This window comes from Poecile atricapillus, chromosome 15 (genome assembly GCF_030490865.1).
Source record: "Poecile atricapillus isolate bPoeAtr1 chromosome 15, bPoeAtr1.hap1, whole genome shotgun sequence".
Lineage (NCBI taxonomy): Eukaryota > Metazoa > Chordata > Aves > Passeriformes > Paridae > Poecile > Poecile atricapillus.
Genome location: NC_081263.1, coordinates 8,142,062 through 8,166,646, shown reverse-complemented (window position 1 = coordinate 8,166,646; position 24,585 = coordinate 8,142,062). Strand labels below are relative to the sequence as shown.

Genomic DNA, 24,585 nt, shown 5'->3' with positions numbered 1-24,585 from the left:
CCTGCTCCGGGGTGTCCAGCTCGGTGGTGATTAACAGCCACAGAAACGCGCGATAAGCACCAGGCCATCGGGTTCCGCCAGGCAGCTGCGAGGTGTGGAGCACCACATCTCCGGTGGACACGGGTGGTTCGTGGAGGAATTGCATCCACCTTGAGTCACAGCAGGAGGAGAAGGATAAACCTGTACTAAAAGCATTTTTCTTCCCATGAGCCCTCTTCCCTCACAGATTTGTGGAGATTTGTGCAGAGCTGTGCTCCTTTCATTGATTGCACTGTTCCTGCATCGTCGTGATGTGATGTTGTTGGAAACCTCTTTGAGCATGACTTTGTTTTTCCAGTGCTCCTGTCAAGTGCCAGTTTAGAATCGTAGTAACAATGTCAATCTCAGACCAATTAATTTCACTCATCCCACAGCTGCAAATTTAAAGTTTTTCTATTAAACAGAAACTCCAGCCCATTTGTGCTTGGTGCTGATGTGTCCTGGGCAGACCAGTCCTTAAGTTCCCCTATCCTATTGATTGCACATTGGTTTGTGCATAATTCAGAAAGAAATAATTAAACAGAGAAGGAAAAATTTGAAAAATTAGATTCCAACTCGCACTCCTGGATGACTGGAGAGTAACTTGGTGTAAATGGGTTAACACTCACAGAATTAATTAATTAATTAAGCTATGTCTGCTGTCTCAAACATATTTAATATGCCTTTACCCTGAGATCACATGCAGAGGAAAGGGAAGTCAGCTTGGCAGTGCATCTAATTTTCATTTACTCTGACTGTGGGTCTCTGGTGAAGGCCAGCAGTTTGGCTGGCAGTTTGCAGACAGGCTCCTGTGCTCTCCTCACCTCAGGTGAGCCCTCGTGCTTGAAGTCCCAAGACCTTTTCCTCCACAAAGGTCCACTGTAGTGCAGCACTGTTTCATTGGAGCAGATGTTCGCTTGGACAGTAACTAATTTGGTGTTTGTGCATGCAGTAACCCTGCACTCCCATTGCAAATTCATGTGGTTATTGAATGCTTGTGTGTAAATTAATAGGGCTCTCATGCATGGACACTAAATCCTGCAACTCATGCTCAGGAGTTCCCAAAAGCTGTGTGGAGGCTACATTGATGGAGTCTGTTTGGTCTGGGGGAAAGACACACTGGGCTCTGACTTTGCCCAGAGTGTGCTGAGCTGCTTGGGCTGTCTTGTGATAAGGGGGGGTCCTGGGGGGGCTACAAAGCAGGAGGACCATGGGGCTGGGGAACAGCATTGCTCAGGAGACTTTGAGCTCATTTGTGTACCTAAACCTGGCAGCTGACAGTAGGAACACTGAAGGAGCTGGAGCACTCTGCTTGGGAATGGGATGGTTCAGAGACAGATGCTCAAATGAAGCTTTGAATATTTGACCTACAAAAATCTGCAACGAGTCTTACGTGTGAAACAGTAGCTGTGAATGAAGGGCATTTTGCATGTGCAAGGAGGGAGCTCCTGGTGCTGCTGCCAGGTGCTCTTGCCCTGTTCCTGTTCCATCCGGGATGGCAGGGCCAGGACAAGCTCCTGCCTGCAGCAGAGCCCAGCCCTGGGGCAGAGCCCGGCACTGGGGTCACTGCTGTTGATAGAGGTCAGTGTAGGGATTCCTACAGAATCAGAACAGTGAAGAATCTGCCTCTGTGCCATCCTGGTTTCCCCTTCTGTCCACCAGTCCTTGTGCTGTCCTCCTTGGAATGCCGCCAAGCCTGGATCCTGCTCCTCGGCTGTGGGTGGAGGTGGAGTGGCTCTTCGGTAAACAGAATTAGAGGCAAATGTGGGAGGTTCCTGAAGTCACCTGCGAGCTGCCTCCTCCCATACCTGGACCCGGGCTGCCTGCGAGGCGCTTTAAATTGCCAGTTGGCACAGCCCTGGACACAGGCTTCATCGGCATGGCACGAAGCATCCTCCTGCTGGGGCTCCTCGCCCTGTGGGCGCAGCTGCAGGCAGCACCCATTGCAGGCAAGTGTGGGTGGGTGGGAAGAATATTTAAGAATATTTTTTTCCTTATTTTCCTAGAATCACAGGTGTTTTGGAGGTGCTGGCAGGGGCCAGGTTGCTGCCTTGTGAGGGCCAGGGAAGCCGTGGTGAGAGTGGGGTGGGACAAGCCTGCCAGGGCCAGCAGGGCCCCTCAGGCACCAGCCCCACCATGATCCTACCATGAGCCGGGAGGTACCAGCATGGCCTTGTGCTGTGTCACCTCAGCCTTGGGGGCAGCAGGGATCAGACAGAGCCCTGAAAACCCACCAGGAAAAGCTGCAGAGAAGACAGCACAGCATCGTGGTAAACTGGGCTGCTGGGTGGATGGGAGGGCAGCATGCTGGGGCTGATGCTGCTGCTTTCTGCTCTCCTACAGAGTTCCATGGAGTAGCTCCAGCTGGGTGGCCGCCACCAGGGCAACTGGGAAGTGTCCTGAGCCTTGAGCCTGGGAAAGAGCCCAGGATGGTGCCTCATAATGGTAATGGTGACAATGACAATAACAGCTCGAATAGCAATGAAACGGGTGACTCCAATAGCAGTGGAACTGGTGATGATGGCAACAATGCCAATGACAATGATGGTGATAAAAATCAGCTGTGTGATTGCAATGACCATGGTGACAACGACGGTGATGATGGTGTCAATGGTGACAATTCCAATAGCAATGAAAATGGTGATGATGGTGATAAAAATGACCTTTTTGATAGCAAGGACAATGACAATGATAATGGTGGCAATGACAGTGATGATGCCAATGATGATGGTGATGATCTCATCAATGATGAAAATTCCAACAGCAATGAAGATGGTGATGATGGTGATAAAAATGACCTTTTTGATAGCAAGGACACTGACAATGATAATGGTGGCAATGACAGGGATGATGGCGATGATCTCATCAATGATGAAAATTCCAACAGCAATGAAGATGGTGATGATGACATCAACAGTGACAGTTACAATAGTAGTGAAGATGGTGACTCCAATGACAATGAATATGATTACTCCAATAACAATGAAAATTATGCTGATTATGGGGGGTGGGGATTTTAGATTGTAACAGTTGGGATTTTCAGAGATTTTTGGGTTTCTCTTTTGTGGCACCCAGCTCAGACTACCAGATTTGATGATTGTTCTGTGCCAATAAATGTATCTAGTGAACATGAGAGTTTAGTGTCAAAGATTTCTTTAACAGCCTGGCAACCCAAATGGGGCACCTGGTTACTTTCCTGTTTTCTTCTAAGCACCAGATACCCAAATTTGCAGCAGTGGGTAGTTTCACCCAGGAGCTCTGAAGTAAGGAAAGACTTAGTAGTGAGTGGGAAATCTCGAAAGCAGGTTCAAGTCCTGCCTTCTACAAGTTTGAGTTTTGTGGGTTTTGGGAAAGATGAGCAATGTACCTGGCATAAAGAAAGGAATGCTTTTAGCTGAGGTGCTGCAGAACTGGGAGAAGATAGTTGGCACTACTAAATGAGCTCTAAAGCTCACAGTGATATTATGCCAGAAGGAATGGCCATCAATTGCTTGATGTGCTGGGGCAAAATCTGCAGAAGTGTGGCCCACACAGGGGGATTCAAAGAGACTGTTTTGATTTGCCTTCGACATAGACTACAGGACTGATACACAGCGCAGACGGACTATTGATATGGAATAACTGAGCCTGAGAAAAGCAGCATCTCAGGATTGGGGATGCTACATGATATCCTGAGGTAAATTCTAGCCCAGACCCTGCTCTTCCCTGTGTGCCCACTAAAAAAGATTTTCCACTGTCTGTTCCTGTAGCTTTGCTTTCCATGCTCACTGCTACTTCACTTGCAAGTGCCCCAAATCAATCTGAGCAAATTATGTGAGTACTGTAATTAATGGGCAGCCAACAATTGTTTTAATTTATATCCATTGATTCTGGATTACAGGAGATTCAGTGTTGTTGACTACTAACATGCCAAGGCTGAGGAAAGATGCAGAGCAATGTGCTCAATCAAATTTGTGCTCCACATGATGAAAACTGGCATGATTGGAAAGCTGTGGAAGAATAGCTAAAAGTGGCCAGGGGCTGTATAAAAGATGAAAAGAGCAAAGGAATTTTTTGTAATATATTAGACACCTGCATAGAAGCTGCCTGTTAGGATAGGAAAAACCATAGCAGAGAGAAACAAGATCTAAGAGAGAAACAGAATGTTGGAAAGAAGCTGTATTATTGTCCTTGAAAATTGAGAAACTGCATAAACAGGAAGAAAAGCTACAGAAAAAAAAGGGAAAAAAATAAAAGTCAGAAGAAAAGATTCAAGTTTATATGAACTCCCTGTCCCCCGACATTGTATAGATTAAAAACTGTTATCCCCTGAAGAATGAGACTGGAAACATTTGGGGTAGCCCTGACCATAGTGAACCTAGAGAAGATGATTGTTTCCTTCAAATCCCCCTGAATATGAAACCAGACTCATTATAGAAACAGAAGAAACCAGTGGACCTTGGGATAGAGTGGGAAATTGTACTCCAAACCGGCCTCATTTGATTTGATTTAGATGACTGATTTGTGAGAGCACTATGGCTGTAAGCCAGGCCAGACTGAAATCTGGCAAGTGAAATCCTATTAATGCAGACGTAATAATGGTCCAGACATTCTGATGCTATTGGACCCCATGAAAAATTAATGCAATTTTTAGCAGACACAGGAGCACAAGATTCAATTTTAACACAACAGAATGCTGTGTTAAACCTGGTCAGCAAAGAGTTAAAGTTACCGGAGTAAACAGAGCAAGTGCCAAATGCCAAACAACACAGGTTAATTCATGGCCCCTGGGCAAGAAGCTCGTGTGGGCATGAAGTGTATGTCAGCCACTTCTTTGCAGTTAGAGATCATAATGAAAACTTTTGGGTTTAGATGTTCTGAAAGGCCAAACCTGGTGTCTGCTGTTCAGTAGGGTAAGGTCCTTCAGTTCAAATGCCAACCCCTGAAATCAGGAGGCTGCAGTGTGTGCTCTGTGCAGCACCTGCACTCCCTGATTCGACAATCACTAGTGTTCCACAATACCCCACTTCTGCTGCAGCACAAAATGGGATTTCTGTAGCCACACACCCATGGATGGCAGCACTGCATATGAAAGATGTGCCCTTTGTAGCCCCCTTATTAGAGAAGAAAACAGAAATTGGCATTTCCTTGAGAAGGGACGATATACCTTTAACAAACTGGGGTGTAAACATTCACTGAATGTTTATGGTAATTCCCCTGGAAAGAAACCAAATTAAGGGAAAGTAACCCCAGAATGTGAGGGAAGACTGTGACTAGAGAAAAGCTAGAGGTTGTAGCAAAGCTGGAGACTGGTGGAAAGCTGGTATCTGGGGAGAGATCTGTGCTGGGGGAGAAGCCAGGGATCAGGGGAAGCCAGAGAAGCCTGAGGAGGGAAAGAATCCTGGATCTGACCATGGTGACAGGGAGGCAGATGATGGCAATGATGATGATAACAACAGTGATGATGACTGTGGTGACCATGACTGTTGAAAATCTTCTGTTATTTGAAAGTACCTGAGTGCTTGTTTGATATCAGGAACTGGACCTGTTGGGTGCAATTTGAACTTTATCCTAACCATATTGGGTGTGTTGTGTAGGTGAAAGACAGAGTAATGAAACTCAGGCTGACAATCTGAACATTAGTGCTAGAATAGACAAAGCTGTAGCTTAAATGTTACTTAAAAATGAATAGCTGGAGTGGACAGCCCATAGATCACAGTGTGTGAACTGTAACAACCATATTGTAACATGGACCTGAGAACTGAGTGAAACCCCCACCAAAACTGACTTCAGAGGGCGTGAAAATGACCACGTGGCAATCACTTGGTAACAAAACAGCGAGGCAATGAAGAGTGAGAAGACCCCAGAGCCTAAGAATACTCTTGATCTGGACTGTCACATGAGAGATGGGGAGTTTATACTATGAGGGTAAAATTGCCCAGAGACTTCTTTGTTTGGGGTCCTCCTTTTGAGGTTACAGCTCAAGCTACCAGATTTCATGATTAATCTCTGCCAGTAAATCTATCTGATGGAGATGAGAGAGCCTGGAGTCAAAAATTTCTTTAACACCAATGATGATAATATGATGATGACGGTTATGGTGATGGTGCTGGTGACAGTGATTACACTTGTTGACTGATGCCACAAGGTGTATGAGGAGCAGGTGAAGTGAGGAGAGCCCACAGTGTGTGGGTGCAGGGGCCTCTTCCTCTGCCTTACTCTACAGGGCTGGTCCTGGGCACCAGAGGTGTTTTGGGCAGGATCTTCTCTTTCCTAATAAACCCCACACTGGCCACTGGCTGTGACAAGCTGTCCTTGGTCAGTGACTGGCACAGCCAGGTCATTGTGGCTGCCCCAGCTCTGTCCCTGCACAGGGGTCCTCTGGTGCTGCTCCTGCTCAGGGTGGGCTCAGCAGGGCCCTCTGCACAGCAACGTGCTTCTGTTCCCTGAGGGAGACCCCCAGAGACAGAGACATGCACCCACCCAGGATCCACAGGGCATCTCTGGACCAGAGGAAACCTCCCCATAGGGTCTGTGGCCCCAGCTCCCTGAGGCTCCCCAAGCATCCTCCAAAAGCTTGACCAGGAGCCATGAGGACAGAGACCCCATCCCCCCCACAGGCACTGAAGGTCTCTCAGAAGCTGCTGGGGGCCCACCAGGAGACAGATGCAGCAGGAGCCAGACATTGTTCATCACAGACTGAGTTTACTGGGAGGTGGGGGGCACAGAGACCCCCATGGTAAGCACAGAGCTGAGGGTGCTGAGGTGGGATGAGGAGGCTGGGTGATTATCCAGCAGCTGATGGAGCCCTCCATGGCTGGCTGTCCAGCTGTCCAGCTGTTGTCTGGCTGTCTGGTGAGGGTTGGCTGCACAGACTGGGTCCTTGGTCCAGGTCCATGTGGGGGCTAGGTGAATTCTGGGAAAGACAGGAATCCACGCTCAGGCCCTCACCCTGTAGCATGATTGGGCACATCTGTCCCGCACAGTGGGACCCTGGGGGTGAGGGTTCCAGAGACCCCAGACAGCTCTCCCAGGGAGCTGTGGGGGGTTGGTGGTCATTTCTGCAGCATGCAGAGATGTAGGGGACACGGCACAGGTGGGATGCTGCACTCCCAGCCATGGTCACAGTGCTCATGGCCACATATCCTCCCGCAGCACTGTTCCACTGGCTTCCCACATCCACCCGTGCCCACCTGTGCCCACCCGTGCCCATCCACACTCACCTGGGGAGACCAGCCGGGCCCAGAGGCAGCAGAGCCCCAGGAGCAGGAGCAGCGACAGCAGCCGCATGGCATGGATGGGCAGCGTGGGGGCTGCCTCTCCGGGCACAGGCAGGGGTTTAAATCCTCCTGGGGCAGAAGGTTGGTGCCCATGACCTGGCCCGTGCCCCAGCACCTGACACGCTCCATCCGAGCGTGAACCCTCCCGTCCCGTCCCTCCCGCAGGCAGCTGCTGCTGGACAAGCCTCGGGGGAGGCAGGAAGGTGCTGCTGCTTGGTGCTGGGCTCCGTGCAGCCTCAAGAGAGCTGCGCTGTGCCACAAGACAAGAGCAGCCAGTGCAACTTCCAGGAGACAGGTACGGGGCAGGCAGCAGCAAAGGGCCGGGGGATCCCGCTTGGGGCTGGCCTGGTGAAACAGCGGAGGAGGCTCCCCGGGCCGGGCGCTGTGGAGCAGCCCGTGGTGCCCTGGCAGCTCTCCGGGCATTGTTCTGCCTCTGGGAACAATCGCTGGTTCCCGAGGGACGTCCTGTGACCGGACACGGTCCACAGCTCCACGCTGCCACCGGTCAGCCCTGCATCTCTTGGCCGACCTCTGCCCAGCTGGCCCAACACCTGGAGACCAGGAGAGCCTCAGGGCCACGGAGTCCTGCTGCTGGGGACGGGGTGGGAGCTCTGCGAGGGCGCCGGGACTGCAGGGCTGGAGCAACGCGTCCCGTGTCCTTGCCGGAGGCAGAGTGGGTGCTCAGATTCCCGTCACACGGTGCTCAAGCTCCCCTGCCCCTTCCCCGGGATTGGCACTGGACACTGCAAAGCGTGGCAAGGACAGCACCGGAGCTACCGGGGCTTTCCCTGACAGTCCCTTCCGGGAGTGCCTGTCCCTGGGAGAGGCAGGAGGGGTCACGCACGTGTGTGTGCACACGTGGGAGAGGGTGTGGACACGTGTGTGTGCAGCCCGCACCCCCTGCGCTCTGCCGTGCGCCCTGGCCTGGCCGGGAGCATCACCCCGGCGGCACAGCGCCGCCTCGCTCTCTGTCCTGCTGGGAGCCGCATTCCTGGGAGGTGCCGCATTCCTGGGTGTTCCCTGGTACCCCAGTCACTGCTTTCCCATAGAGGAGGTCTGGCTGGTGGCTCTGCCCTGACGGCTACACCCATTGCTCACCCTGCGGGTCCCTGCTGTAGGGCAGGACAAGGGGGTACGACTCAGGTCCTCCCCCACAAGTGGTTCGCTGTCATGTGAAACCTCAACATCTACCTGGGAGAATCCCCCCCACCATCTCTGGACCGTCCCTGCATCCAGCGCGGTGTTGTCCCACCCTGGCACGGTGTTGCTGCCGGCGCACGGACAGGCGGGGCCGCTCCGGCAGACGCCATCAGTCCGGCCAGTGACCACCCAGCCGCTGCGATTCCCCGGGGAGACAGCAGGATAAATTCAGCCCCGGTGGATTTTGGCGCTGTGGCTGTGGCTTTCCCACTGCCCACCCTGCCCCTGCACCCCCCACCGCCTCCGGCACGTCCCTCCGGATTTGCTCCCACCCCTGCTCAGGACTGGCCACGTCACCGTGTCCCGTGCCGGGGACACCGCCAGGACCTCATCCTGGGGCTGGCGACGAGAGGCAGGAAAAGCTGCGGTGGGGCACGGGCGGGGGGCGAGGGTGGCACTGCCCTCCAAACCCCACCCCGCTCAGACTTTCCTGACCCCTCCCCACGGAGCTTTCCTCGCCCTCCGCTTCCCCCTTGGGACAGTAATTACGGCAGTAATTAGGAAGACAATTATTCTTGCTGAATGGGAACATCTTAATCTGTTTCTCCCTCCTTTGGCAGGTTTCACCCCACGCCCGCCCACGGGTACCGGCGGGTTCCTCCCAGCCCAGCGCCCGGGGCCCCTCGCCTGGAAGCTGAGCCGGCTGCGAGCCGTGTCCCAGCCCCAGGCACGGTGCAGCCGCTGGACCCCACCTGCTGCCAGGAGCAGGGGGCTGCCGGAGGACACAGGACACGGCTCCGCACCGGCGTTCCGCGGGAGGGGGGTGGGTGAAAGGCCCCAGACCGAGAGAGGGTGATGAAGGAGGCGGCAAAGGGTCAGAGGATGGGAATGGATGGGAGCATCACGTCCAGCAGGACCTGCCTTCCACAGTCACAGTGGTAGGCAGCGAGGTGGTACCCACAGGCTCAGCCCTGTGTGGGCCCATCCTGCTCGGGATGCTCTCTGTCAGACACGGGAGAAAGCGATGAAGGGATACAGCTCTGGCACAGCCTTTCTGGCACTTGCACCACAGGGAGCATAGAGAGAGTGCTGCTGCAGCGTGCTGTGCCTCAGCCCTTCTCTGGCTGATGGCTGTGCCACAGCTGGTGGCTTTCCATGTTGTGCCTTGGCACTGTCATGATCCCCGGCAATGGAGAGGCCACTGTCAACCTTCCCATTTCTGTCTCCAACACAGTCTTGTCCCTAGAAGACTGTGTCAGTCGCTGGTACTGTCCCCAGCCCAGCCTGGGCATGCTGCTGCCACCCAGCTGGGCTCCCCAGGGGCTGTGCCGGGAGAGCTGTCCCGTCCTACCGGTCCCCCCAGCTCGAGGGCTGTGGCCAGGATGCCACCAGGGAGACCAGGCCCTGCCTGGGTGTGGCTTGTTACCTGCATGGCAGGAATTAGCTGGGTTTAGGCACCAGCCCTGCTCCCTCCGCCCCGCCTGCGCACCTTAAATCCCAGCCCACCACACCCAGGGCCAGACCCAGCCATCCAGGGCACCATGGAGCTGCCATCTGGCTGTCTTCTCCTCCTTGCTGCCCTGCTCCCTCTTGCCAAGCGGTCCAGCACAGCCCCACACACAACTGGACGAGAGGAGCTGGGGATGGGTGAGTGTGGCCGGGTCATGGCCTGGGAATAGGGATGCTCTGGGTGCCTCTGTTACCCAGTGTTTCCCACTGGCCCATATGCTGCCAGGTGCCTACAAGTGTGGGACTGTGGGAGCCTGGGGTCTGACCCCAGGGCACTGGGGGGCTGCTGTGGCCCCTGCTCTGTGCCTCTCACCAGCATCCTGGCCACTGTGTCCTGCAGCAAAGCCTGGGTATTGCTACCACATCCCAGAGGTTGAGGACCTGCTGGACAAGGACTGTGGCTCCTGCCACAGGGGTGCCTCCTGTTCGCACTGCACCAGCGATGCCGACTGCCGCGGAGTCACCAAGTGCTGTCCCAGCAAGTGTGGCTACACGTGCCAGGAGCCAGTGCTGGGTGAGGACTCAGTGGTGGGGCTCTGGAGTGGCAGCGTGGCTTTCGCAGGGATGGGTGACAGGAGGGGTGTTGGCTGACATGAGGTAGCAAACTGGGAAGGGAGGTCCCTGGGGTGCTTCTGAGCTCTTGATGGGTCTTGCAGACCCTGGGGGTCACCACACTGTGCTGTGGGGAAGCTACTGGTGTGTGGGGCTGGAGGCAGGTGGGTGCAGAGCTGTGTGCTGGCACAAAGGTATGGCAGTAAAAAGGAACCAGAACTGTGCAGAGCTGTCTGAAGACCTGAGAGTGCTGAGCGTGGTGGTGTCCCCCCGCCATCCTGGCTCAGCCTGTCCCCTTTGGATCATGCAGACTTCTGCTACCTGCCCTCAGTCTGTGGGAACTGCAAGGCGCTCTTCCGCCGCTTCTTCTTCAATGCCTCCAGCCAGCAGTGTGAGGAGTTCATCTACGGCGGCTGCGGCGGCAACAGGAACAACTTTGAGACCATGGGCGAGTGTTTCCAGGCCTGTTCCCACGTCAGTAACTAGCAATGTGCTGTGGGCCACACATGGAAGCTGCTCCTGGCCCCTCTCCTGATGCCCCAGCTCTCAGTGCCAGGTGCCTGGTAGTGCTGGCCTGGGAAGTGGTGGCATCTGCACTGCCCTGCCTGGGGGGAGCTGCTGCTGGTGGCCATACCCCTGACCCTACAGGGAGACCATGAGGCTGGTGGCAACGAGGGCTGTGGGCCAGGGTGGCCATGCTGGGGGCTGTGGCTTGCCTGGGATGCTCACTGGCCTAAGGACAGGGACATGTGCCCATGGATGCCCCCTCCTATGAGTGGTGCCTGACCGGAGGAGCCTGTCCCTCCCCTTGGACTGTGACAATACAAGGACGGGTCCCTGGATGAGCACGTCTGGGTCTGGTCCTTCCTGCCTGTGCTGGCAGAAGCAGACAGTGCCCATCCCTCTGGGCACTCCTCCCTCATGGGGACTGGGCGGTGGGTGCCTCCAGCAGCATGGCATGGCAGGGCTCACCCAGCCACCACCCTGCAGCTCCCATTGCCACCAGTGGGCTCCCAGCCCAACCCTGCCTTCAAGCTGACCAGGAGCTGAAGCCACTGAATGGAGGAGGAGCAGCTCCTGCCTCGATGGATGCCCGGGGTGGTGCCTGTCCCAGTCTGCACTGCTTCACTGGCCCTGTGGCACCAACTCTGGCTGAACCTCCTGGCCCTGGAGGCCTCAGGTGATTTCAAGGCCACTCGAGGACCACGTGGGGCAGTCAAGCACAGGCTTTATTGCTGGAAGTGGTGGGGAGGGGACAGGCCAGGTGGGGCTTGTGACTGTCCCATGTCCCCTAATGAAGGCATCTTCCTGCTGCAGAGGAGCTGCTCTCCCATCACGCAGCATCTGAAAAGGAGGATGTGCTTTTAGGGAACAACTAGACTGCAGGAGTGAGGGACCAGTGGCCATGATTGCAGCCATGCTGGCCAGCCCCTGAGAGCTCCATCCCACTCTGCATCACTTCAGATCCCCTCACCCTGCAAATGCATCTGCTGGGAGCAAAGCAATGGGGCAGCAGTGGGAACTGGCCTCACAGCGATGCTGGGAGCACGCCGAGGGCTGTTCCCTTCATATAGGTCAGCTGGCACCCTGCATGACCTGGTGTTAGCCCTGGTGCTGGCCCCCTTACGGTGCCCATAGGCCTCCTTGCCACCAGGCACCCGCGTGCAGACGTGGCCGCAGCCGTTGCTGCAGCACTTGTGGCCCCAGGGACACTCCTCATCGAGGCTGCACAGGTCCAGGCAGCCCCCACTGCCCCCAGGCATGGGGCAGGCTCCACCTCTGCCTGCAGGGCAGAGCACCCTGCCATGGACCACCTGGCTGAGACACCCCACGTCTCCTGGGGCAACACTGGGTGTCCTGTGCCTCACCTCCAGGAGTGTCCACGCAGACACGGCCGCAGGAGGTGCGGGTGCACCTCTGTCCCCAGGGACACTGTGAGTTGGCCTCGCACTCCTCCGAGCACCGCTCAGCACCGGGCCGGGGCACAGCCACAGTGTCATGCTCTGTGGGCAGGGGAGGATGGTCACCTGGTGACTAAACTGAGGCTGTGTGTGCTCACCACTTGCACAGAAAGAGGGGGAGGCATGGAAAGAAGGATGGGGCAGATCATATCCGTGGAGGGTGTGAGAACCCCAGAGGTACAACTGCCTTGGCAGACCCAGCTCAGGGCTCCAGTGTGGTCATGGTGAGGGGTCCCCATTGGGGATGAAGGGCCAGGATGCCCCGGGGTGGGTACCAAGGGGACCTGGGCTCTGTCCCTGCTGGGCTGGGTGGGTGTGAGGGGCTGACCTCGCAGAGAGGCTGGCGTGCAGACGTGGCCACAGCCATTACTGCAGCACTTTTGGCCCCAGGGACACTCCTCGTCGAAGTTGCACAGGTCCAAGCACGTGCCGCCCTTCCTGGGGATGGGGCACACTCCCACTCTGCCTGCAAGATAATCACCCAGCTGCGGGACATCTGGCCTGGGGCACCTCACCATGGAGCACTCCAGGGCAGCCACACATGGCTCCCGGCGGGCCTGGCTGGTTCTCACCTCCAGGGATGTCCATGCAGATGTGGCCACAGCTGATGCTGGTGCACCGCTGTCCCCGGGGGCACTGTGAATCAGTCTGGCACTCCTCCACACACTGACCATCAGCTTTGTCCCCGCTGGCTGCAGGGGCACCAAATTGCTGTCACCTGGCTGCCCTTGGGGGGCTGGAGCCAGCTCCCCCCAAACAGGCTGTGCCCTCTACCTCTGGGCACGGCCATGCACTCCCAGCCACAGCCGGTGTCACAGCACTTCTCCTGTCGCCGGCAGACGCTGTCATCCAGGCACTGGCTCCCTCGCCGGCGCCGCGTGTCCCAGCACGGCTCTGCCCGGGGGCACTCTCCGGGGTGCTCTGCCACAGGAGGGGAGCCGGGGGAGGGCGGAGGTCCCAGCCTTGCTCTCACATCCCTTCCCTGTGCTGGTGGCCGTGCTGCTCACCTCGGGCAGGGCGGGTGCAGCGCATGGCGCAGCCAGAGAAGCAGCACTTCTCCTGCCGGGAGCAGTCCCTGTCGTGGCTGCAGGAATCCATCTCCGTGCACGGTTCGGATGCCTGGTGTGGCCTCACCTTTGGGCACTCACCGGGTTTGTCTGCGAAGGGCGGGAAGAGACAGCAGGAGGAGGGACTACCCTGTATTGCAGGCACCTCCTTTCCTGCAGCCTGGGGGTGCCCGGGGGTCTGAGTGCCCGCCCTGTGGCAGCGCCGTCACACATCCTGCGCCCAGGAGCTTTGACAGCATTCCCGGTAGGATCACTGTTCTAGCGACCATCTCCTCACCTGGTTCGGGGGCTGAGCACACGTAGCCACATCTGCTGCTGCCGCAGCACTTCTCAGCCCCCGGGCACTGCCAGTCCTCGGTGCAGGTGGTGCCACACGGGGCCAGCGGAGCCTCCTCGGCCAGCGGGCAGATGCCTGGTTTCTCTGGGGGCAGGAGGCAGCGGGGCTGGGAGTGCAAGCAGCAACAGCGGGTCTTCCCCACCCAGTCTCAAAGTCCCTGGAGCTGGGGGACACCCCTGCCCGTTTCTGGCACCTCGGGATGGGGGCAGGCAGACATAATCGCAGCCGCGGAGGCAGCATTTCTCCTTGCGGGGACAGTCGCCATCGTGCCGGCACCAGGCTCTGCAGTCGTAACTGGGGAACAGCCCGGCACGGGCTGGGCAGAATCCGTCCTTCCCTGCAGGCACGGTGTGGGGTGGCTGCGGTGCCGCTGCTTGGAGACACAGCCGTGGGGACCGGGGCACGTGGGGCTGTCGAACCTTTGGGGTGGCTCCCAGCCCTCTCACCTTGGCTCTTTGCCCCGCAGTGCCTGGTGCACAGCTGGTGGCAGCACACATGGAATGGGGGACAGTCCTGGTCCTTGAGGCATCCCCACTTGTGCTGCAGTGGCCTTTGAGTGACTGGGGCAGGGCTGGTGTCCTCTGCACCGTGGAGCAGGATGAGAGCATGAGGGTGGTCACACTGTCCCCTTCCCTCCCCGCTCCAGTGCCCACCTGGGGGCTGTGCACCACCGGGATGTTGGGCTGAAGAGGCCCAACACTGTGTCCCCGCCCCAGACCCGACAGAGCCCCACCCTGGCAAGCATGGGGTGAGGGGTCCCGTTTGTGTCACAGCTCTGTGCCAGGGTGGCTGCTACCTCAGGCATCATTCCCGGTGTCTGAGCCATGTCCCCGCCCTCAGTGTCCATCGTGTCCCACCCTGCCTCACCGGCCGGCGCTCCCGGCAGGCACTGCTGGCCACAGCTGCTGTTGCAGCATTTCTGCGCGTCGGGGCAGTCGCCGTCATCTCGGCACCGCTCCCGGAATGGTCCTGGCTGCACCGTGGGGCCCTGGCTGGGCTTGGGCTGGTCTGGCAGGGCAGAAGGGGTGTGACGATTCAGCATCCCCCACTGGCCGCTCTACCTGCCCCGGGGGTCCCTGGTTCCTGCTGTGACCCGCACGTTCCTGGTGCCTGCGGCCACGTCCCGGCGTTGGGTTTTCCCGGCAGCTGTCAGGAGCTGCCGGTGCAGGGAAAGCTGCGTGTGCTGCCCCAGGGGCCAGGGCGTCAGGGAGACAACTGTGGCACACAGGATTCCCTGGGGTGAGCCAGGGCTCCCAGCCGTCCCCCCGAGTCCTTACCCTGCGCCGGCTCCAAGCAGGCAGAGCCGCAGCCCAGCGGGCAGCACTTCTGCGCTCCCAGGCAGTCCTTGTCCTCCAGGCAGGGGAAGGAGCAGGCGGCAATGAGCCTCTCCGGGGCTGCTGCCGGGCAGGCACCGGGCTTCTCTGCAGCGCCGAGGGGCCGAGAGGTGAGGCTGCACGGCACTGTCCTAGGGCAGCACCAAGAAACCTGCCCCTGCCATGCTCCTGTGCCTCGCCCTGGCTGCACCCCTTCCTGTGTCCCATCCCATCCACATATCCCAGCGACGGCCAGGAGGCTGCTAGCAGGGAGCTGCTCCGTAGCAATGGGGATTGCACAGGGAATGGGACAGGGAGAAGGGTGCCAGCTGCCTCGGGACAGAGGTGGTGTCAGCGGCTGTAGCGCGGTGCTGTACCTTCTGCCGGGGGGATGCAGCGGAGCCGGCACTCCCAGTGGCAGCACTTGAGCCCAGCGGGGCAGCTGGAGTCATTGGCACAGAGTGGGGAGTCCAGGCGCAAGCAGCGCATGAAGTCCCGTGGACACCTCCCCGGTTTCTGCAGGTCCCCTGCGTTGGGATGGCAATATCAGGACAGTGCCAGAGCCCCTTATCCTCCATCCCTAGGGAAGCAGGATGTGGCTCTTTCTGCAGGGGCCAAGGAATCGGAGCAGGGACTGCAGCCCAGGGGCTGGAGACTTCTCTGCATCATGGCCGGGGCTGCTGGACACATCAAGACCTACATGGAACAGCACAGTGTGGCACAGCACAGCATGGCATGTCATGGTGCGGTGTGGCACAGACTCCACGAGGAGTGTCACTGGTCCTGTCAGGGTGAAGCCAGCACCAGCTGGAGGTCAGAACCTATTCCTGAGCATCCTGCTGCTGCAGGCATCCTCACTGCAAGCAGCACACTCCTCACTGCAGCTGTCTCCTCCTGTTCCTTCTCCTCCTCCTCTTGGCACCCTGTGCTCCTCTTGGCCATGCTGGAAACCTGGTACAGCCCTGCCTCTGGTACAGGCGAGCTCCAGCTGGTGCCTGTGCCCGGCTCCTGCTGCCAGCTGGGGCTGCGGGGGGAGCCGCCTCTGCCAGCCGCCCGTCCGGGCCGGGTGTTTGGGCTGCAAACAGACGCCGCCGGAGTTTCACTGCAAACAGCAGCTGCTTGGTTCAAACAAAGAGGCACCGGCTGTGGTCCCGGTGTGGGCAGAGCCACGCCGCAGCTGGGCACCACCGCCCCAGGCATTGTCCCAGGGCAGGGGCTGGCAGCAGGGGCTGTGCCCAGGACACAGCACAGCCCCTGCTGCTCGTGGTACCTCTGGGAGCTGCTGTGCCTGTGGGGTGCAGGGGGTGCCCCCGGGGCTGAGGGCATGCACACATGTCCCTGCACCCCGGGGTGGGGACAGGGTCCCCCAGGCAGCAGGGCTGCGGTGCAGGTGCTGCAGCTAGCTGGGACACTGTCCCTGTCAGCAAATGCTGGGCAGGGACAGAGGGGACACAGCAGGGACACGGGGGCCGGGATGCAGGGAGCTGCTCCCAGGCTGCCTGTGCCTGGCAGCTGCCGGGGTTGACTCCTGGTACTCACCGCCCTTCTCTGGTGTTACACTCGGCTCTGCCCTGAGGATGAGGAGGCCCAGGAGGAGGAAAACTCCTGGGCTCATGGTGGTGCCAGGGGTGTTGTGAATGTCTGGAGCTGAGCTGGGGCTTGGTTTAAAGTCTGTGGCAAGGGTGCCTGAAGTGCCAGGGCAGCTGAAGTTGAGCTGCCTGCTGTGGCAGCTGGTTGTGCTATGGGCAGGAGGGGCAGGAGGAGGGGCAGTTCCCAGAACCCGCCGGCGCCCCGCCAGCCATCCTGCTTATCTCTGGCCAAGCTCTGTTTTGGGGTCAGAATGACCTGTGGGGCTGGGAAGGCCAGGTGGGATCAGGCACTGACCCCCATGTTGCACCACCCCATCCTTGCTGGAGCTGGCTGCCAGTCCCTCTCTGGGTTTCCTTCCAGCCACACTCACCCCTCTACTCCTTGGAGTGGGGGCTGTGGATAGACCCCATGGCTCCTGGCATGGCAGTGGGAGCAGCACAAGAGGTTCTAACAACTCTACTGCCATGGTGCTGCTCCTCAGCCAAGTGTAGCTTCCATGCATGGGACTGCTTGGGGTCCAGCATCATAAGGAAGCAGGTCCTGCTGTGGCCCCTGGCACATTAGTGATTCTCCCAGTCCCCTTCCTTGTCCGGGTGCTCCATCTGTCCTGACTTGTGACTGCTTTTCCCACAAGGTTTTCACACTCTGGGATGCAAATGAGCCCTTCCTTGGCACAAGGAATCTGAGGGAACTGGTTTTCCAGTCCATGACTGCTGAGGGGACATCATACAGCCCCCAGGCCAGCAGGAGGGTTACCATGGAATGATGATGGCTGGAAGTCACCTGCATGGAACTGGGACCCTCTCCCTGCCCTGGGGCAGCACCTGCCTGCAGGGATGGCTGCCTGCACCTCCCTGCCTGCACGAAGCCCAGGCTGCCAGCGCCTCTGGGAACCAGAGCACAGAACAGGGATACTGATCCAGAGCAGAGGTGGCTGTGGGATGGTTTATTCTGTCTCAGTGCTGTGGAGCAGCTGGGGCCATTGTGGATGCAGGGTTTTGCCTCATGCAGGAATCTTGGCCATGGCATAATTCAGGCAGCGTGCAGCCCTTAATGGCATGGCTGGGGATGCCAGGGACCCTGACCAGAAGCATCAGAGTCAATGCTGGTGCCATCCTGCCAGTTCAGAGGGTCCAGCACAGGGAGAGGTGTGGGGTGCATCTCTGCTCAGCCCACAATGGCAGTGGGGTGGGGGATGACTCTGAAATGGCAGCTCCTGGTGCAGCCCTTCCTGGCCATGGCTATGCTGTACCTGGAAGAGGCATGTGAGGTGGTCAGGGAGGATGCCTCAGTGTTCCTTGTCAGAGGGACTGGGGGCCCTGGGGTGTTCCCACCCCCCTCTGTCCCCTCCAGGCTGGACCCAGCAGGCTGGAGGGGACATAACCCACAGTGGGTGGACGCAGACTCGGCTGCAGCCCTGCAGGCAGCACTTCTGGCCAAGGGGACAGTCCTTGTCCTGCAAGCACAGGAGGAGGCACTTGGCTGCCCCATCACCCTCTGCTGCAGGGGGACAGAGACCTGGCCACGCTGGCACATGTGGAGAGAGAAAGGGGGCTCAGGGCACCCTTCTGGGGTGGGGGAGCTGCCCTGCCTGCAGGGGTGAGCTCCTCACTGAGCTCCTGCCCCACTGGACAGCAGCTCAGTCAGTCCCCAGAGGTGACAGGTAGGGAGGGGCCACAGGGGTCTTGGCCCCACAGGGTGCTGATGGTTTACCCTTGATGGGTGGTTTGCAGATGTGGCCACAGCCGGTGGTACAGCACTTGTTGTCCCCAGTGCAGTCACTGTCGGTGTCACACAGCTCCAGGCAGGGCCCCAAGGAGCCCCGCAGCACCATGGGGCACAGGCCAGGCTTCACTGTGTCATGGTGGTTCCCTGGTGACAGTGAGGGGTGCAGCTGTGCCAGGATTCTGTCCCCAGTCCTGCTCCTGGCATAGCCTCGGTCTCCATCCTGTCCCTGTTCTGCGCCTCCGTCTTCCTTCCCAGAGCACCATGATGACCTCACAGCCTCACACCCATACCAGTCTCACCCAGTGGGACCAGTCACAGCCCAATATGGGATGCCAGCTGGTAGCTGGAGTGGTGAAAGATAGCCCTTGCTCTGTTTGCAGCAGCACAGTCAGAGGGGGGGTGCAGGAGGGAGGGTCAGGAGGGGGTTCAGCCTTTCATGTACTCAGAGCCATCTCCCACCCATCACGGAGGAGCTGGGCATGGGGATCCCTTCCCACAGCACTCTGAGGTCCAGCTCTTGGCAAGGGGCTCCTGAGAGCTGGGGCTGTGGCCAGAGCAGGCGTGTGGCACTGGGAGCCACAGCCAGCAGCACACACTCCCTGGGGCCTGGATGGATGCCACCAGCTGCACACTTGGCCGGGCACAGCCGCCGTGGCTTGTCCAGCAGTACGGCCGGGCACACGCTGGGCTCTGCCAGCGGGGAGCTGGGCTAGCGCCAGTGTGGGCTGGATGTGGGGATCAGAGAGGTCTAGCAGGGCTGTACCTGTGTCTGGAGGGGTGCAGGCCAACCCACAGCCAGAGAAGCAGCACTTGTGCTCTCCAGGGCAGTCCCGGTCATCGGTGCAGTGGTTGGGGCAGGCAGCAGCTCTCTGGGCACGCTTCCGAGGGCAGAACCCAGGTTTGGCTGGAGGGAAGACTCAGGGTTTGGCATGCAGCCAGCCTGGCCCCACTGCCCACAACTCCCCTACAGTGTGGTGGGGGCTGCAGACCCCTGGGGCTGCCCCAGGGCATCCTCAGCCTGCCATGGGGATCTCCAGGACACCTCACCTGGCTCAGCAAGCGTGCAGCGGGTGCAGCAGCCACGGGTGCAGCACTTCTCCCCCGAGTGGCATGTGGTGTCGTTGTGACATCTTGTCCCACAGCTTGGCCCAATGGCACTGCCAGCATGGGGGCAGTAGCCCGGGCTCTCTGCAGAGGGAGATGCTCCATGCAGCCGTGTCCCAGGGAGCAGGGCTTGCTGCAGGGGCACTAACACAGGCACCAGCCCACATCCCACCCATTGCCTGATCCTCGTGCTGGCATCCCTTGGGGTTAGCAGCAGTACCTGTCACGGGCAGGAGGCAGGTCCAGACCTTCCCGATCTGGCAGCACTTCTCAGCACCAGGGCAGCCATGGTCGGAGAGGCAAAACAGTCTGGGGCGCCAAGGGGCTCCACTCGCCCCCGCCGGACACTCACCCACTTTGGGGGGGGCAGGCGGGGCAGTGGGGCTCCAGTGTCCCTGCAGGGCCCGGTGTGGGGATGCAGTGAAGGTGAGGGCAGTGCCCTGGTCCCTGGGGCTGTGCTGCTGGGCCAGGGTGAGCTGTGCCAGGAGCACCAGAAGAAGGGTGCGGTGGCCCAGCATTGCACTGCGATCAATGTGCTTCTGGGCTATGGGCTGGGATTTAAACCCTTGCTGGAGTGGGGGCTGGCCAAGCCAAGCTACTCCTTCTCATGGCAGCACAGTTTCAGGACTGTGGGAGTGCTGAGCATGAACAATTCAGCTTGGGGGAGACTCCCGGGGCAGTGCTGGGCTCATGGCCCATGGCTGACACATCCACAGCTCCTTTCCAGGTCACTGGTGACCTGTGAGCAGCTGGGCCAAGGGCTGAGCAGCACTCCCAGAGCCACACCACTGTGAGCATGGATGGGACACAGGAGCAGTGTCCTATCCCAGTCTTCAGTGCCCACTGGATCCCTCCTGGCACACATAGAGCAGAGAGAACTGCTGTGGAACTGTGGTGCTGGCACAGCCTGCACCTGCACCGCAGAGAGAGGGGGAACCAGCAGCAGGCACTGGGCAGTGCTGGGCAAGGTGGAGGGCTCACTCAGTCCCAGGTATGGCTCTGCTCTGTCCCCTGCTAAGGGCAGGGGCTCTGGGGGTGCCAGCCCCTCTCAGGCAGGAGGGACATGCTCTGATCCCAGGGGCTGGGAGCAGGAGCAGGCAGGTACAGGAGGAACAGGGCCCCTTGAGACCTGTGGAGAGCAGGAAGTGCCAGGGGAAAACAGGACAGGAGCAGGAACCCAGCTTTGAGCAGGTGGGGAGGGATGTGGCAGGGGCATGGGACTGGGGCATGTCAGTTGCATTGCTGAAAGCCCCTTCAGGCTTCTGCTGTGGGCAAGGTGCCATGGCCAGGCTGGGAGGGCAGAGGTAAGGAGGAGTTTGGGTGATGCTGGTGTATGGGCACGCACTGCAGCCTGTTTGTCCCCTGGCCATTGCAGAGCAGGGAGCAGGGACCACTTCTGCTCTGATGGGACATGGACACAGCTGCACCTCAACAGCTCTGCTCTGAACACGTGCTCTGAACACCTCCCAAAGTGGAGAAGCCAGAGTACAGGGACAGCTGGGGCCATGGACCCATGAGACAGCCCCAGGCAGGGCACAGGCTGGGTACCCTTGGAGGCATGACAGTCAGTAGATGCTGCTGCTTGTGTGAAGCCCTTCCAGGCATCCCTGGCATGGGATGGAAAGGCAGCCATGGCTTGTGATGGAGAGGTGGCCACAGCATGGAACAGAGAGGTGGCCCTGGTGTGGGATGGAGAGGCAGCCACAGCGTGACAGGGAGAAGCTGCTTTATTGGTGCAGAGTGCAGGGGGCTCACCCCGAGCAGAGAACCCCAGGGAGAAAACTGAGGCTGAAGGCTCCAAGACAGGGGGTGATGGTGCAGGGCCAGGGCATCAGGATGGGCATCGGGCAGCAGCTTCCCCATGGCTGGGCTGGCAGGAGGCGGCTGCACCTGCAAAGGAGCAGAGGCTGTGAGCGGGATGGGTGCACAGGTGCCATGACGCAGTGCTGTGGGATCCCTGGGGCTGGAATGCACCCAACTGACCTCAGTGGATGGGTGTCACACAGGAGACCTTGCCGCAGCCGTTCCTGCAACACTTCTGGATCCCGGAGCAGTTGGCGTCGGTCTTGCACTGGTTGGTGCAGACGCCCAGCATGGGGATGCCCGGGTTGACGGGTGGGCAGGTGCCAGGCTTCTCTGAAAGGCAAAGGAACATGGCTGAGACCTGCTGGCCCTGGCATGCTAGGCAGGGCCCACCCTGCAGCTCCCAAAGCTGTGGGCATGGCCCTGGCCCCTATCTGCCATGGAGGAGGGACCACCATGGAACCCACATTTCCCCCATCCCATAGCTCTGCTTGGTGGCACTCCCAGCCAGCTGGACCTGATGGGGACACGTCAGGGAGGCCACGTGGCATAGCGGTCCCCAACAATTCCTATGCCCAGTGTTCCTGCTCCAGGACATGTGGCTGGCACAGGATGCACAGCTACAACACGCAGACATGATGGAGGCCATGGCCCTTCTGTCCTCTGCAATGCCATGGATGACCCTGGCTGTTCGTTCATGCCATGGGGGCACAGCCTAAGCCTCAGCCAGGATCACGTGCCACCCAAACAGCCTTTGCCCAGCAGTGTGGGGCCCCTGCCCCGCTGTCCCACTGCCTGCCACTGGCATGCCCTCCACTGTGGTACAGACAAGCCAGCACTGTCCCACAGGCAGCCATGGAGGCACTGGAGCCTCCAGGTCACATCCATCTGTCTGCAGCTGTAGATTCCAACTCCTGCACCCATCTCCTTGAGTTGCTGTCCAGAAGGAGTGTGAGTGTGCTCAACACAGAACAGTGCCCATATCCTGGGCTGGCAGCTGCCCACAAGGCTGAGCAGGCAACAGTGTGCAGCGGCGCAGACCTCACCCTCCACCCAAGCCCCAGCATCATTTGGGGGTGTCCACTTAGCCCCTGCATCACTGAGAGGAGGAAGGTGTGAGCATGGCCCATCCTGAGCACACCCCGAGCCTGCTGGGCTGCTTCCATGCAGCCCCCAATCCCCGTGCTGCAGCTGAACACACATCGGCCACCCAGGCCTGCGGCCACCGCTGCACCCCGGAGCACCAGTACTGCCGGCTGGGACGGGCTGCTGGCTCTAGGCAGTGGCACCGACTCTGGTCAGCACGGCCAGGAGCAGGAGGGAGTGTTACCGTCAGGCTTCTGGCAGGCCTTGCCGCAGGCTGCCGGGCAGCACTTGAGGGTGCTCTCGCAGTCGCCATCGGACTGGCACCCAACTGTGCAGTTCACCGCATCCATCGCCGGGCTCGGGCACACGCCGGCTTTCGCTGCAAGGCAAAGGTGGGGCCGTGGGCAGGCGCGGGGCGGCCGGCGCCGGGCAGGGCGAGGGCTGCGTCCCTTTCCGAGATGCTGCCCCGGCCCCAGGGCTGGCTCCAGGGATGCTGCCGAGCCCAACCGCACCGGGCACAGGCTGCTGCTCGCCCCGGCCCCCACGCCGGCTGCCCTGGGGCTGGGAGGGAGGGATGCTGGCCGCTCGCCGGGCGTGCCGTGACGAGCCGTGCTGGGCCATGCGCTCATACTCACTGGTGTCATTCTGGGCGGATGCTGCCGGCAGCTCTGCCCAGAGAGCCAGGAACCCCGCCAAGATGAGGACGCTGCGGGCCGTGGGCATGGTGCAGGAACCGGCTGCGCTCTGGCCGCCCGGCCGGCCTTTAAGCTCCTCTCCAGGTGGGGCCGGCGGGCTCGGCCTTCCGGGTGGCTCCCAAGGGCCGGGCAGGGCCAGGCTCCCCCTTCGCGCTTGCACAACCCGAGTATCAGGTATCTGCTGCTGCTGGCTGCCGACCAGGGAGGGGGAGCCTCGAGGAGACTGGGCGGCCATGCTGAGAACTCGCCCGGCAGGAACAGCAGCCAGCCAGCCACCCCCGGCCACGGCCCCGCACGCCGGACCCCCAGGGCCGCACTCGGAGCCCCCCGGGGCCCTGCGGCACCATCGGCCGCGGGGATGGAGCGGGACCGCTCGCAGGGAGTGAGGCGGGCACCAGGGCACCGGGGATGGGGCATGACCCGTCCCTGCTCAGACTCACCCTGCGCTGCCCTGGCCACAGACATGAGCTCGAATGGAGCCCCTGGCCTGGGTCGCTGATGCCACGAGGAACCAGCAATGCAGACAGGGCTGTGGCTCAGCTCTGCTGCTGCTCACCCAGCTCCTGCTCCTGTTCTCCAGCTCTTGCTTCTCCAGGCTGCCTGTGCCTTGGGCAGGCGCCTGCCGCAGGGCTGCCCTGCACCTCCCCGCAGCCAGGGGAGCTCCTGCCCGGCTGCAGCCCTGTCCCACGGACCCTGCCATCCTCACAGCCTCCCACAGCACCGAGGATGTGGATGGACCATCCGACAGCACCATTTGTGCAAGTGGCTATCAGGGAGTGGGTCATTGGCATGCACTCCCAGTGCTCAGGGCATGCTGTGTGACCCCAGTCCCTTTGGCCTGTCCAGGAAACCCTTCCCCTGGCACGTCTGGCGGGTCAGGTCACTTCACTGCCCCTGGCAATGTCAAGCTGGGGATGGTTTGAACGGGTCCACCTGGCATGGCTGCCCTGCTCACATCAGCATTTCCCACTCTGCCAGTGCCCATCTCCTCCACAGCCTCCTGCAGGAGGATGAAACCTGCCCTGTTCCTGGTGATGTGCCCTTGCTGCTGGCAGAGGCAGCCCCAGCTCCGGGCATCTTGCAAACTTGCCCAAGGGCCAAGGGTGCATGGGGCTAGGACATGATCCCTGCCTGAGTCACGAGCTGGTGTCTGCTCTGCCGGGGTCCGTCTCCAGGTAATTTAACCCCACAGTCAACAATGTGGCAGGATGGCGTGGCAGTAAATCAGTAACTGTTTGCCTTTGCCTGTGGTCCCCTCCCTGCCGGGTGTTTATGCAGGAACAGGAGCCAGTGCTCAGCCGCCTGCCCCACCGCCGCACCTCGTGTCACCACTGTCGGCAGTGGGAGTGACACATGGGCAGAGGCCTGGGGTGGCAGGGAGGTCATCAAGGCAGCAGTTTTCCCTGCACCCTCCAGGACGGGG

The 24,585-nt window shown here is 59.7% G+C and overlaps 4 protein-coding genes across 5 annotated transcripts; 1 reads left to right on the top strand and 3 right to left on the bottom strand.

The window, feature by feature from the left end:
* The first annotated feature begins 1,461 nt into the window (after nt 1-1,461).
* LOC131585012 (uncharacterized protein DDB_G0290685-like) lies at nt 1,462-3,108 on the top strand. The gene is made up of 2 exons (XM_058850681.1): nt 1,462-1,967; nt 2,362-3,108. Exons 1-2 carry the CDS (start codon nt 1,781-1,783, stop codon nt 3,036-3,038), a joined length of 864 nt encoding a protein of 287 aa, XP_058706664.1. The 5' UTR covers nt 1,462-1,780; the 3' UTR covers nt 3,039-3,108.
* Nucleotides 3,109-10,668: 7,560 nt separating this feature from the next.
* On the bottom strand, nt 10,669-16,846 carry LOC131585003 (keratin-associated protein 10-7-like). Its single transcript, XM_058850659.1, has 12 exons — nt 16,696-16,846; nt 15,534-15,683; nt 15,121-15,264; nt 14,711-14,851; nt 14,290-14,424; nt 14,037-14,180; nt 13,784-13,927; nt 13,447-13,596; nt 13,214-13,360; nt 13,012-13,131; nt 12,347-12,481; nt 10,669-10,891 (listed from the first exon to the last, which is right to left on the bottom strand). The coding sequence occupies exons 1-12, from the start codon at nt 16,769-16,771 to the stop codon at nt 10,806-10,808; spliced, it is 1,572 nt and encodes a 523-aa protein (XP_058706642.1). The 5' UTR covers nt 16,772-16,846; the 3' UTR covers nt 10,669-10,805.
* An 850-nt stretch (nt 16,847-17,696) lies between these two features.
* Nucleotides 17,697-21,153, bottom strand: LOC131585176 (WAP four-disulfide core domain protein 3-like). 2 transcript variants are annotated; one of them, XM_058850993.1, is made up of 5 exons: nt 19,799-21,153; nt 19,522-19,662; nt 19,238-19,378; nt 18,460-18,618; nt 17,697-17,998 (listed from the first exon to the last, which is right to left on the bottom strand). In XM_058850993.1, the coding sequence occupies exons 1-5, from the start codon at nt 20,094-20,096 to the stop codon at nt 17,988-17,990; spliced, it is 750 nt and encodes a 249-aa protein (XP_058706976.1). In that variant the 5' UTR covers nt 20,097-21,153; the 3' UTR covers nt 17,697-17,987. The 2 variants fall into 2 exon arrangements, with proteins under 2 accessions (XP_058706976.1, XP_058706975.1); XM_058850992.1 differs by lacking the exon at nt 17,697-17,998 and having other exon boundaries at nt 18,173-18,618.
* A 134-nt stretch (nt 21,154-21,287) lies between these two features.
* Nucleotides 21,288-24,585, bottom strand: LOC131585177 (WAP four-disulfide core domain protein 2-like). The gene is made up of 4 exons (XM_058850994.1): nt 23,103-24,585; nt 22,712-22,846; nt 21,562-21,714; nt 21,288-21,468 (listed from the first exon to the last, which is right to left on the bottom strand). Exons 1-3 carry the CDS (start codon nt 23,395-23,397, stop codon nt 21,563-21,565), a joined length of 582 nt encoding a protein of 193 aa, XP_058706977.1. The 5' UTR covers nt 23,398-24,585; the 3' UTR covers nt 21,288-21,468; nt 21,562.

What these genes read in the sequence shown, in the direction of transcription:
- LOC131585012 (XM_058850681.1), top strand. Translation starts at nt 1,781, where the DNA reads ATGTGGGAGGTTCCTGAAGTCACCTGCGAGCTGCCTCCTCCCATACCT. An exon ending in GCAGGCAGCACCCATTGCAG is followed by an intron (nt 1,968 to 2,361) that starts GCAAGTGTGGGT and finishes GCTCTCCTACAG; the next exon opens with AGTTCCATGGAGTAGCTCCA.
- LOC131585003 (XM_058850659.1), bottom strand. Translation starts at nt 16,771, where the DNA reads ATGAGCCCAGGAGTTTTCCTCCTCCTGGGCCTCCTCATCCTCAGGGCA. An exon ending in CTGCATCCCCCCGGCAGAAG is followed by an intron (nt 15,265 to 15,533) that starts GTACAGCACCGC and finishes TCGGCGCTGCAG; the next exon opens with AGAAGCCCGGTGCCTGCCCG. An exon ending in CTGCGTGGACACTCCTGGAG is followed by an intron (nt 10,892 to 12,346) that starts GTGAGGCACAGG and finishes TTGCCGCCGCAG; the next exon opens with CCGCCGTAGATGAACTCCTC.
- LOC131585177 (XM_058850994.1), bottom strand. Translation starts at nt 23,397, where the DNA reads ATGGCCGCCCAGTCTCCTCGAGGCTCCCCCTCCCTGGTCGGCAGCCAG. An exon ending in ATCCGCCCAGAATGACACCA is followed by an intron (nt 22,847 to 23,102) that starts GTGAGTATGAGC and finishes TTTGCCTTGCAG; the next exon opens with CGAAAGCCGGCGTGTGCCCG. An exon ending in GGCCTGCCAGAAGCCTGACG is followed by an intron (nt 21,715 to 22,711) that starts GTAACACTCCCT and finishes TTTGCCTTTCAG; the next exon opens with AGAAGCCTGGCACCTGCCCA.
- LOC131585176 (XM_058850992.1), bottom strand. Translation starts at nt 20,096, where the DNA reads ATGCTGGGCCACCGCACCCTTCTTCTGGTGCTCCTGGCACAGCTCACC. An exon ending in CTGCACGCTTGCTGAGCCAG is followed by an intron (nt 19,379 to 19,521) that starts GTGAGGTGTCCT and finishes TCTTCCCTCCAG; the next exon opens with CCAAACCTGGGTTCTGCCCT. An exon ending in CTGCACCCCTCCAGACACAG is followed by an intron (nt 18,619 to 19,237) that starts GTACAGCCCTGC and finishes CACTGTCACCAG; the next exon opens with GGAACCACCATGACACAGTG.